The following is a 13348-nucleotide window of genomic DNA, read 5'->3' as shown; positions in this document are numbered from 1 at the left end:
TAGTAAGAACCTAATTTACCCTGCACACTAGACTAATTCAATGTTTGGCCAAGAGATAAGTTTAGTTAAATAAATACTCAAATAATTACACACTATATCAAGAATAATAGCATAATTGAAATGTCCAATTAATCAAGAAAACCTACTATATACATTATCACCGAATTAAAATCGTACATTCACCAGCATCAATAGCACTGATTGCCGGAAGTAAATTGGAAAGAAAAATATCTTTAGCTTATACTATTTCATAACCATCCAGTTATCCACAGTTTTTCTCATACATCTGCTTTTGCTATTTTTCTTCCAATGCAATGCCTTGTTGGAACAAAACTCTAACCTTAAGTTACTGGAAGGCTGATCCAAGAAAAGCCCGATCACAACATTCATATCCTAAAGGATCTAATACAATACTAAGATAATCGACATACACCATATCATGATGCTGTCCATTGAGGTAGTACTCTTCCTGCAGCATTTGTACCAGTTACTTTATCTAATACGACATTGTCAATGTCAATACAATCTAGGTCCTCGTCAAGGCATCCATGGTAATAGTCTTCCTCTTCTGATTCATATATCTCAGCCTTTTTAATTTGTCTCTTTACCGTCCTTTTCTTGGAGCGACCAGTACTTTTGATTATGGCATCATCATCCTCACCATTTGAATCTGGCGTTCTATTTGCTTCTCGTCTTCTTTTGGCTGAATCCACACTGCCTTTGCTGCCGCTGCTGCTTTTATCCGTATTGTAGTATTCGTTTATAGTTTTCGTAATGGTCTCTAGTAACCGATCCCCATACTTGCTTACTTTAGTCCTGCAGTATACCAAAAAGTCAATGAAAGTTGGTTTGGTAACAAGGACACTGTGGTATTCCTAGAACGAACTTACTTGCTAATGCCATTGATATCAAGAAGTTCTTCCTTTGTTCTCGGTAATTTCTTGCTTATCTGCTGCAACGTAGCATTGCTAAACAGAAACAACTTATCAGATAAATTACTTGCTTTTAAAAAAGGGGGTTAAAAGTTAACTTGATTCTTGCATAAGAATAAAATGAATATAATAATAACTTACCCAAATATGTGGTGAGCCATAACACCCTCTCCAGCTTCTCTACAAAGAGTTGTCCTCAACATCCGCAGAGCAGTGTACAACTTAGCTGATAGATCCTGTAATAGATTTTTCTTAAGTATAATAGTTCAAAGTTAGAAATTTCAACAAAACTGAAGGAAGAAAAACATCATATACCAAGTCTATTTCAGTTTCAGGTTGGTCAGGAATGTCAATGGGAAGATTCAGCTTCGCAGATGCCAGAGAACCTTTGGCTGAAATTGAATCACATTTGCCAGGCTTTGATGCTTTCACAGAAGACGGGAATCTGAAAAAAATTAAAGATGCCACTGAGTAGAATAAGAATAGATAAAAACATGCATGCAATGCTAACTTGATGCCATAGAAGGCTGAAACGAAAATTTAGGTGAAACCGAGGTGAAGTTAAATATATCTGAGGCTTATAGCATCGGCATCCTAACTCTAGCATGATATCATATTTCCATAAGCCCTCACAAACAAAAGAAGAAGAAAAACTTTCATGTAAAATTGTTTAACCAATGAGCATTGGCACCCTGATTCACAAATTTAAATATGAAATAGCTTGATAGGAAGGGAAAACCTCAATATAATTCTTTGCCCACCAAACAACATGTTACGGACCTTCTGCTCATTTACCTGAAAACATGTTAAAGCATCAGACAGCTCACAGTTACTGGAATATAATTGTGGAGAGTAATATAAGCTATATTACACATTTAAAGCACAATAAGAAAAACACATTATATTTTTGGAATAAAATTGCACCATACAAACATATTAAAGTAGACTGGGTCTTTGATACCTTCAACACTGATGATACAGATCCATAAAAATCACTTTTCTTTACCACTTCCGCAATAAAGTCCTCAACAACAAGATGATGCAATATACGGGAAGCCTCGCCCTTCGCTAGATGCTTCCCAGCACCATGAAGTCGCACAGTCTCATGCCGGTGTTTCTTGACCTAATTTTGATGTTAAAAATACAAGATTAAAGAATATAAATAAGGCTTTTAGCTAAAGAAAAAATAGTGAAGAGTGAAAAAAAATAACAAATAAAATAAGATAATGCTTGTTGACATACCATCTGGCTTAAGGAACCACGATACACCTCTAATATGTGAGATGCTGAGACCTTCTGTCCCGTTAGCTTAACTAGTTCAACCTAAACAGATTACAGTCAAAAAAGTACTTAAGAACAAGTGGATTCAAATACTACAAACTACTGAAATTTCATGAAGTAGAGGAATGAGAACAATATATGGATAAAATCTGATTCCAAACCAATTGTTTCGCAATTTCGGTGACATCCTTCTCAACAAAACTTGTGACCTTCACGCAATTATCACATGTTTTATGACAGTTTGAAGAATCAAACTTCTCCCCAAAATGAACTAGCTGAATAAGGCGCCGACAATCAACATCATTTTCACAATAACTGACCTGAGCAAGTTCAAGGTGAATATTTAGTAATTTATATTGTTGTGTGTGTGTGTGTATAATGTAGTATTTCAAAGTGCTTAAAAAGATATAGTACCATGCGCAAAAGGTTTTCAGTGTTTGTTTCCAGTAATCTTCCTGAATTTGTCGCATTAAAACGACTGTATCCAGATGTCATGTTACTTTGCTCTACTGCTCCTACGCTTAACATATGCTTAACTCGAATCTGTAAACGTGAGATACAACTAGATATAAGAAATAAAAGGAAGGAGAATAGGATCACAGTCGTGCCTTGTTTCATATGATGCTGGTAAGTGATAAGATTGCTATCATAGTTTCCAAAAAAACAAATTCATATTCAAGTAGTAGTGTCGTAATCAATACTAACATAGTCACTGTAGCTATAATATAATACACAGGATGAACGTTGACCATCTCTACCAGCTCGTCCACATTCCTGAAAGGAAAATCATAAAAGTACATGTAAGCCAAAAGAATCAAAATTCATGCCTAATACATACTTTGAAGATCTATAAGCACCTGATGATAACCTTCAACAGATTTTGGGAGGGAATGATGGATTACAAAGCGGACATCAGGTTTGTTAATCCCTGAAACATAATTTTAAATATGATTTCATTCAATTTATCAATGCAAAAAGAAGTTTCAAAGATACAAACATACCCATTCCAAATGCCACGGTAGCACAAATTATATTGATCTCATCTTTGCTCCATTGCCTTTGAACATGAGCACGTTGATCAGGATCCATGCTCCCATGATAAAATGCACATTTATGCCCACATTCCTAAACAATGAATTCACAAGCCACAGAATTAGATGCCACCTTCACATTTACATAAGACTAAGAGTGCAGGAGGTCACGAGAGTGCAGTCATGGTTTATCAGATCTCATATCAGATAGAGACAATAAAACACAAACAACAAAGAATGATAAAAAGGGGAAGATAAAGAAAGAAAAGCTTGAACAAAAGAAAATCAGATAGTTCATCACAAGAAAATACCAACCTGTAATTTTTCAGCGACCTTTTCACAGTCCATTCGTGAAAGACAATAGATGATGCCGCATTCATCAAAATGATTTTCCCTGATAAATTTATCAATATCCTCCAAACACTTTTTGGTCTTGGGGACAACCGAATACCTGCAATGTTTAAATCAGACATGATTCATCCATTCAAACTATATTAATAAGAAGTTGGTACTTGTTTAACACACCATAAATTTGGGCGATTAAAACTTTGCCGAAAAACAACGCAGTTAACAAGACCAAGTGCTTGCACAACATCTTCTTTTACACTAGCTGTTGCTGTAGCTGTTAAAGCTAAAACAGGAGTATTTGGGAATTTCTGTTTCAATACACCAAGTCCCTGGGAGAATTAAGGAATCTATTAAAGTTCAAACAATATATCACAGGATCTTCTGCAAACAAATAAATATCACATGAAATTGAATCAAGTTGGAAGGGATAAAAGCTCCAACCTGATAATCTGGTCTAAAATCATGCCCCCATTGGCTCACACAGTGAGCCTCATCAATTACAATCCTTGAAAGCAACTCACGACCATGTAAACTCTCCAATTGTCGCAAAAGAACGTCACTTCTGCAGTCGATATACAAAACAAAGGCGTTATGAAATGAAAAATATTGTTCTTGAGTGAAAATGTATGTATACCAAGACAAATATGTTTCAAAGAATAAGCAGCTATCAACAATGGCACTCACCTGGCAACCTTTTCAGGAGTTACATATAACAACTTGTATTTGCAGTAATCAGAATTAAGTTCTCTAAGGATCTCCTGCTGTTCAGCCCATTCCAAATTTGCACTTAAGTAAGCAGCAGGTATATTTGCCTATTGGCAAACCAGAGGGAGCAATAAGCACACGTCTATGAGAAAAACACATGAAGAATGAAAGCATATGACTTGAAAATTACTAATACCTGCAATAGGTGCATTATTTGATCTTGAATAAGGGACACAAGGGGAGAAATTACTAATGTTATGCCAGGATTAATAAGAGCTGGTAACTGTATCACAAGAGAGTCCAAAAGTCCCAGCATTAAAATTGGTAAAGTTGTATATTGTCTAGTTGTGAATGAGAAAGGAAGAAGGCCATAACTCAAGACCTCTCGAAAAATATAAATTACCTGATAGGTCAGGCTTTTTCCTCCACCAGTGGGCATCAAAACAAAAACATCACACCCACTCATTGTGGCATTAATGACCTCTCTTTGATTAGGGCGAAATGAGTGATTTCCAAATACTTTCTTATTATTAACCTAAAAGCAACAAAAGAAAAATTAAATATAACAATGATGAATTGTATACACTGGAAACTGGAAATAATTCAGTTTAAATACCTCTAACTCTTTAGTCCAAGAAAAGTCCCGGCTGCTCCACCGTTTATCCCCAGAACCTTCAATGTAATTAACTTCAATAATCTTTGGAATGAATGGTTCCCTCTCTACTGGACCTGATGGCATGCCGCATGAAGACTGGTATGATGTCCCATACATACCATTATCCATATAAACCTGGTCGTCATATCTATTTAGTCCACTACTGATGACAGGTCCACTACTGATGACATTTCGTTGGGGTGTTTCATACACAAAAGACGTAGGTGGTGCCATGGATGTAACAAAATTCGACTTTTGTCTTTCTTCTTCAAGGTTACTGGAATGAATATATTTTTCGAGTTGTTGAATTTGGTTATTTAGCTGTGACCTAGCATTAGCAACAAATTTTACTTTCAACCCAAATGCTATTCAGTTCAAAATGGATATGCTGCAGCAATTTTTTTCCCAAGTATAATAATGAAGCATAATAAAAAAAAAATGTAACTATGATGGAGATATATAAAGACGAAAGCGTCACAGGGGAAATAATTCCAACTTTCAAGGTAAAGGCACACCTGTCCTGGCGAAGCTTTGCTATCTGCACAGAACTGAGATTTTCAACATTGTCAATCAGTTCATTAGAGATAGCAATAAGATTATCCTTGAATTCCTGCAAATGACTTGCTGCTTCAGGGCAAATCCCTAACTGCATCCAGTTTTAAAATTAGGCATATCAATCCAACAAATGAGCAAGGCAACTCATGACACAACAAAACATGTCCAATCAATACCTTGTAGCCGTGGATGCAATCCAAGCACAGCTCTGGTGGCAAAAAAGTATCCCCTTGTCCGGCAAAATTATCCTTATCTGCCGTTGGAGTAAAAGGAGGAAACTTGGACATTGGAGGTTGAGGAGTGCAAGTGGACTGGTACTTCTCAACAATTTGGTCAAGATGGTCAAGATCAATGCTCTAAACGACAGTCGACACATGACATTAATGAAGAGAGACATCAGTATCTGTATGGCTTAAGACTTAAGAAAAACTTGAGTAATGGATTCGGAAAAAATAAATAAAAGGAAAAAGAGAACAACCGCACGAACAAGCAGGAATAAAAAGACAATTTCAGAATGAACAGAATTGTGAAAATTGCTTAACAGTTTCAATTTCACGAAAGAGTTGGGCAGCCTACAATGCCTTCTAGCTGAATTACTCAATGTTAATTTATCAGCGAAGTCATAAATTTAAACTATCTTTATTAAAATTCCAAATCAAGTCAACTAAAAATTTCATAAGCCCTTTGATGTTATAATTGGTTGGTTTGGCCACATGAAAAACAAGAATGTTTTTAACACAAAAACTTCATACTAACGGGCTTCTAATTTGCTTTCCATGCAAGAAAGGTCCAAATAAATTTGACTTGGTCAGATCACACTAAATTACCTCAAGTATGTCATCGTCATCAATATTAATAGTATCAGCTACACATTTTGTAGACTCGTTGGTTTGGGTCGTGTACTCTGTGTGATTGTTCACTGAACTATCTACAACCCGAGAAGTATGATAAATGACGGTTGGAGTTGCGGCGACATCAGGATGGTTAAGCTTGTCATTCTCATAGCTTCCTTGGAAGGAAGTTGTTGTCCTGTTTTCATGAAACTGAGGAGTGACTTTAACAGATTTTCCAATTGGGACATAACTCCTGCCGGATAACTGAAGCCTTGAAAGAGCAGACCAGGCCTGTTGGAAATTGTTTCAACAGAAGTAAATGCCAGACAATAGAAGCTTAAAACAAGAAAATTTAGCATTGTATTAAGCAATTCAGAACCGAAAGACAGTCCAATAAATGTCAAGCTCAACTTGAATAACGTGAATATAGGGGGGGGGGGGGAACTGTCATAAAGAGAAGGCAGGCTATGCTTATTGCTTATGCCTGTATAAATTATCTTATAAAAGGATACTGATTTCAAGGGAAACATGATTATCAATAAAATGACAGGGTGAGACTCCAATAAATTGCAATAATATATTAATTCCAGAAAATAACTCACGATGAAACAGCATTTATTTAATGATACCTTATCAACCTGTGCTCTTTGTGAACTTTGAACGTTTTGACCTTGTCGGACTATAGACCTGATAGAACTAATGTGTTAGAGATCAATGTGAAAATATAGTAGAAATCTAGCTATTTATTTATATCTAGTATACAAAGACACAGTAGTAGGATGATAACAGTTTCAAAAAAAATTGATCACTAACTATACAAAAATGGGCTAAAAAACATCATAATCATAATCTAAGACGAAATCGCGGTGAATCGATGTAGATAAACCGCTGTAATAGAGACCGAATGATAGTTCAGTCCAGAGAATTAAAAGAAACTTCATACAGAGATAAATCCGAATTTCCAATGTATTAGTAGTAATAGCATCTGGCAATGAAATTATAAGCTATGTATAATCTATTTCCCAATGTACTTGTATAAACAGCTTAGTTTATAGCATAAGTGCTTTTGGATAAGCTATAAGCTGTTTCCATGAATTATGTTGGAGAGAATCTGAAAACAACTTAAGAACATGTGATAAGTGGTTTTGATAAGTTCATCCAAACAGTCACGTCATAACAGTTGAAATAAGTCAATCCAAACAAAAGCTACATGCCTAAGAATAATATACAAAACCCTATTAAATCCAGTAAAAAGGCGCAACATACGTGGTAGTAGCGGCCCCGTCGATTGGTTTGTTGGTTGGAAGAGAAAAGAGGAATTTGGAAGTGAGAAACTGCGCTTGGGAGGAGAAATTCTTGTGAGAATTAACATGCTTCAACCAATTGTGTTGAGGAATTTGAACAGGCTTAGCTGAATTGGATTGACTGTGAAAATTAAACAAAAAATTAGTAAAAATGGGAAAGAGAAAATTGATTGAATGAGAGAATAAAGAAGGATTACCGTTGTTGTTGTTGTTGTTGCATGATTAGAGTAGTAATGGAATCTGCAACACATTCGTGCGTGGAAAGGGGGAAAATGAGGAAACCCTAGAAAATGAGAAAAACGATTGAGAATGGAAATGAAATGAGAAACCCTAAAATATGAATATGAATCAACGCGAAGCGCGAAGAGAAGAGAGAAAATAGATTTTGGAATGAGAGAGATGATGTGTTGAAAATGTTCCAGTGAAAGGCGGGAACTACTACTCCTCCAAAAATCAATTTCATTTTTATTCCTACTTTTAATTTAATTTAATTTAAATTATAATAATCATCATTTTTTTTATCAAGGGAAATGAAATTAAAAATTAAAATAAAAAAATCAAAATTGAACTCCCATATCTATATTTTTTTTAAAAAAAAATCAGGCATAAAATTAATATTTTTTAAAGTAAATTCGTACGTGCACACTGAAATTTATAAATTAGCGATTTTTTATAAATTAAAAAATATTTGTCGACTTTTATATTTTTAAAAATACCGTTTCATAAAAAAAATCATTTTTTTATTTATAAGAATCATTATAAGTGTTTTTAAATTTTATCCTAAAAAACAATCAACATCCACTATCAAACTTTGTTTATATGGTGAATAAAGTGATTTCTTTACCATCCTCATCTAATGCGGACGAGATGGATATGTTGGGATCGGGGAGACGGTAGTTCTCCTCAAGTTACACATTGAAAATACACAAGTAATAACGGGTGATTAGAAAGGTCCCCACCGAATTCAAACTTTTATCTAATTGGTTGTTCATGAGTGCCTATTCGCCAGTTTATGCATAAGCAAGTGAAGAGTAGGAATTTCTACTATATGCAAAAAAATTGTTATACATGCATGGGTACCAACAAGTTTAGTAGGGTGGTTTGTACTTTAGTGCGGCACATTCAAAACCTTTTAATTATGGATTGGAGTGTCCAATTTTGTCATACTTGGAGAAAAGAAAATCAATGTGTCAATTGACTAACTAATTCTGACCTCTCTCCAAACTCGTTAACTTGTGAAGATTATAATTATAATAATTTGTGCATGATCAATGTTTGACATAAATTTGCTATAATAAAAGAATCTTCAAAGAATGAGTTAAGTGAGAAGATAATTTTATTATGAAAATCTTATCATGTTACCTGGTTTAAATTTTATTTTAATTTTCCTTTTTTGTTAACCCTTAATTATTAGGGGAAATGGATCATAGTAATGTGAAGTTCTAGTGGAAGGTAAGTAAAATCTGACCGATAATTATTTCCACCACAAATCGAACTTGAGTTCTCCCAAACCACTCGTGCTATGAGGAGTTCATTAAGCACTTGTACCTAATCACTTGTAGATAAAAAATTTCCCCTTTGTTTGATAAAAACAGTAGATAACATAAAAGTTTGGAAAATTATAGATAAACTTCCCAATAGCAGTATTTAAAAACAAATTAACCCATTAAACTTAAAGTGTTTGGTCAAACTAACAATTGAACTAATTGATGCATATAAATTACGCAAAAAAGATAGTTTTAATGATCATTTAAATTTTCTCAATTAAGACAATGATGATAAATATGAGAAGAAAATGACATGCTATAAGCTATAAACTCGCTCATCATTTACAACAACATATATTATAAGTTATCTATTTTAAAGAGTAGTTTCAAATTTCAATAGTTTGGTCAAGTGTTTGAACGATATGCCTTATATCCAGAGGTTCTCAATTCGAGCTTCGCTAGTGAGTTTGAAGGAAAGTCCATTTAAACTTGGGTTAATTATGTTATTGGTCCTTACATTTTACCCGACTTTGAATAATAGTCCCTACATTTTAAAAAATGTTTTTAAAATCCCCACATTTTTACACCGTTACTACAATTGGTCCCTGGCGTCAAATTTTGTTGCCTGGACAAACAGAAGTTGCCACATAGACAACACTGGGATGCCATGTGGCCTGATCAATGACATGGGATACCACATGTCAGAAATATTATTTAAATTAAAATTTTAATATTTTTTTATTTATTAAATAAAATAATAAAAAATACTCATAAAATCGGCAGTCTTCATGTTCCTTCTCCTTCCTTCACATTTCCTTTGCCTACGTTCAACATCAGCTGCCACCACCACATCGCCGGCCACCACCACATCACTCCCTCGCTTCCACCTTCAAAATCTGCAGAAAAAACCCTGAAAATGACGAGAGAGAAACCATAATTCCCCTTTACCCCCTTCCTTTCCATCACGTTCATCCACCATTTTTTCCTTTGTTCTTACTATTTCATAAACCCATAAAAATCACAATGCATGTAGCTTCTTACTTTTCCTCCTTCAACTTCCAATTTCAATTCAATTTGCAAGAAATCAAGATATTAAAATCAAAATCAAATCTTCTTCCATGTTTACCGGAAAATCCGATATGCCAACCAATCAAACGAGAAGGGGAACGAACAGCGTTCTTAAAAAAATAGGAAGTGCTCCGAACAAAGTTTTCGGCGAAAGGGATATGGTGGCAGTTGCAGAACGACGGTGGCGCGACGGAGAAAAGGGTCGTTGAAGGGAGATGAGTTGTGATACGGGTTAATGAAATGAATATGAGATGCTCTGAGGAGAGTTGGTGGGAGTAGGGTGACGCAAAAAGAGTATATCTTGTGGATCTTCCCTGAAAGTGGACATTGATGACTGTTCAAATTTAGAAAGGATTCCTGATTGATTTATTTCTTTAAAGGTGTGTTTTAATGTCTGTTTACATTTGGATGTTGAACTTTGTACAAAATGATATTAGATTTACAAATTATTACTTGTTTATGGTACAAGTTGTATGTAGTTTTATAAATTATTACTTGTCCTGAGTGAATTGATATACTTGGTGATTCTGTAACTTTTCTGGTTAGACTTTCTTCCACCCTCCTCAAAGGAGATTCACTTATTTAATATTAAACTGTGTAATGTAATGTTTAACAAGATGTGGAGGTAAAATCCATTGGAAGATTATAAATCTGAGAGGCTGTCAATGATTTTATTTGAGCAATGTTCAGGTTCCCCATTTCTTCTTTCTCCTTTGCACAAGCTGAAGAGAGAGAGTCGATGAACGATGAAGTCCTCAAAAATAGGTTCTTTGTAATGGGTTAGATCCATGGGTCGGTCCTATTTTACCTATTTATTTAGGCCCAGTCCATTTAAAAAGTAAATAAAAAATAAAAAATTGCCACATCACCATTCTGTTTGGTGACTGGATACAAAATTGACGTCAGGGACCAATTGTAGTAACGGAGTAAAAATGTAGGGATTTTAAAAACATTTTTTGAAATGTAGGGACTATTTTCAAAATTGCGCAAAATGTAGGGACTAAAAACATATTTATCCCTTTAAACTTTGTAGTAGGTGTTTTTTTTTAACTTCGCACGTCTTCTCTTTTCTTGGATTATGCACCATTTTCTCACCCTAAATGTTATTTTATGGGTATAAAAATAGCATTTTCGCATTTATGTATTTCCATATGTATGAATTGAACACATCATGACAAGGGATTGTTATTTATTTTATTTTATTTTTGCAATTAAAAAGTGTAATGCTAGTTTGGGACCGGAGTTCTTTCACGTATTAGTTTTAGTGTTGTAAATATGATCCAACTATTTTAGTCGGATTAAGTTTAGAAAAGGATGCAGATGAATATGTATTTTTTTTACCTTCTCAAGTACTAGTTTTTTTGATTGGAAAATTTTATTAATAGCACACTAGCACAAGATTTGCATAGTTGGTAAAATGATAATGTTCTCATAAACTGTTAGGAGATTAACTCACAGCTATACAGTTAGAAGTCAACTGGTTTTTACTAGCAAGTTAATAAGTTTTTTTATTAGAGTTAATTCTGTCATTAATAGTTTTATTACAGAGTTATTTTGACAGATTTAAATTAGTTTTTTGTCAACTGTGTTTATCTATATATAAACACCAGCCTATGTAATTTCATTTCAAGCAATTGATCAATGAGAATGCTTTTGCCTTTCCAATATGGTATCATAAGATATTCTATAGTCTGTCGTCGTTGACCCTAAAGTCTCGACACCATGTCTGATTCTTCTGAATCTAATGTGGAGTCAACACCGATTCCGACTTCTCCACTTCCAACCCAACCTGTCAATGATTTTACCCAATCTCCATATTATCTTCATCCTTGTGAGAATCCATGCTTTGTTTTGATTTCACCTCAATTAAATAACACCAACTACCATTCATGGAGCCGCAACATGAAACATGCTCTCATATCAAAGAACAAGATCAAGTTCATCAATGGCAAGTTACCTACACCAGAGGAAGAAGACCCAATGTTTGATTATTGGGAGCGTTGTAATAGCATGGTCGTGTCGTGGATCACTCGCACACTTTCTCCACAAATCGCACAAAGTGTCGTGTACATCGACAACACTAAAGTTTTGTGCGACGAACTGTGTCACCGGTTCACCAAAGGTACCCATTTCAAACTCTCTGATCTCCTTCAAGAAATTCACTCTATGAAACAAGGAGAACGGTCTGTTAATGAATTTTTCACCGACATGAAAATTGTTTGGGATGATTTAGAGGCTTTGCGTCCAATCCCTATTTGTTCTTGCAATGTTAGATGTAACTGTGATGCCTTCAAAATTATGCACAATCAACGTGAGATTGAGTATGCCATTTGTTTTTTGAAAGGTTTAAATGATTCTTATAGCACTGTCAGATCTCAAATCTTGCTCATGAAACCATTACCTTCTAGTAATGAGGTCTTCTCACTTATTATTCAGCAAGAAGATCATTTGGCTAGTACTACTTCATCCTCTCAGGCTACAGTCTTGTATAATGTAAGTGAAAGGTCTACACAAGGTAGAGGCATTTTTCACCCAGGGGGTCGTGGTCCTCTCGATAATTCTGGAGGAAGAGGGCGAGGCAGATCCCGTCCGGAAGGTCGTGGTAATCCAAAACAGTGCACTTTCTGTTCTAGACATAATCATACTATTGAGCAATGTTATTTCAAGCACGGTTTTCCTCCGGGTTATAAACCACGATATCAGTCCAGCACTAACAGTCTTGCTGCAAGTGACAGAAACACATCATCTAACGCTGAAGCCTCTTTGCCTAAAGCAGTTTCACATGATGCGCCAGGTGCTCCGCTCGGTGAGCAATTAAAGCAGATCTTGAATTTGTTACAACATTCTAGCATTGATCAATCTAAGCAAAATACTTCTGCCGCAATTAATACATCTTACACCAATGTTATTGAGTCATCTGTAACAGCCTGATTTTCGCTAGATTTATTTTATTATTTATTTATGTGTGTTATATGTGCTCTTATGTGATTAATTGCCTCTGTGTGTATTTTTGGTCGGGATTCGTAGAATTCGGCGTTAGAAGGGTATTTTAGTCATTTTGGGCTCAGGGGTATTTTGGTCATTTTACGAGTAGGGGTAATTTTGTAATTTTGTTGAGAATTATTTTTAGTGCTTAGTGAGAGTGGGTA

At 35.0% G+C, this 13348-nt stretch overlaps 1 protein-coding gene across 2 annotated transcripts; it reads right to left on the bottom strand.

The window, feature by feature from the left end:
* Positions 1-128: 128 nt before the first annotated feature.
* Positions 129-9914, bottom strand: RECQ4A (DNA helicase (RECQl4A)). Of its 2 annotated transcripts, XM_085747844.1 has the most exons (26): positions 9900-9914; positions 7849-7927; positions 7607-7766; positions 6970-7027; positions 6335-6631; positions 5684-5863; positions 5468-5598; positions 4914-5280; positions 4701-4832; positions 4494-4580; positions 4277-4404; positions 4034-4154; positions 3770-3921; positions 3560-3695; positions 3215-3338; positions 3071-3141; positions 2919-2987; positions 2628-2756; positions 2375-2533; positions 2175-2255; positions 1894-2055; positions 1672-1727; positions 1248-1377; positions 1074-1168; positions 891-968; positions 129-816 (listed from the first exon to the last, which is right to left on the bottom strand). In XM_085747844.1, the coding sequence occupies exons 2-26, from the start codon at positions 7862-7864 to the stop codon at positions 438-440; spliced, it is 3498 nt and encodes a 1165-aa protein (XP_085603970.1). In that variant the 5' UTR covers positions 7865-7927; positions 9900-9914; the 3' UTR covers positions 129-437. The 2 variants fall into 2 exon arrangements, with proteins under 2 accessions (XP_085603970.1, XP_085603969.1); XM_085747843.1 differs by lacking the exon at positions 9900-9914 and having other exon boundaries at positions 7607-7765; positions 7842-8092.
* Between the last annotated feature and the right edge of the window lie 3434 nt (positions 9915-13348).

This window comes from Medicago sativa, chromosome 2 (assembly GCF_051527215.1).
Source record: "Medicago sativa cultivar Bolivia chromosome 2, Bolivia_mono, whole genome shotgun sequence".
NCBI lineage: Eukaryota > Viridiplantae > Streptophyta > Magnoliopsida > Fabales > Fabaceae > Medicago > Medicago sativa.
The sequence above is the reverse complement of the archived record's forward strand: the minus strand, read 5'-3'. Positions and strand labels throughout refer to the sequence as shown.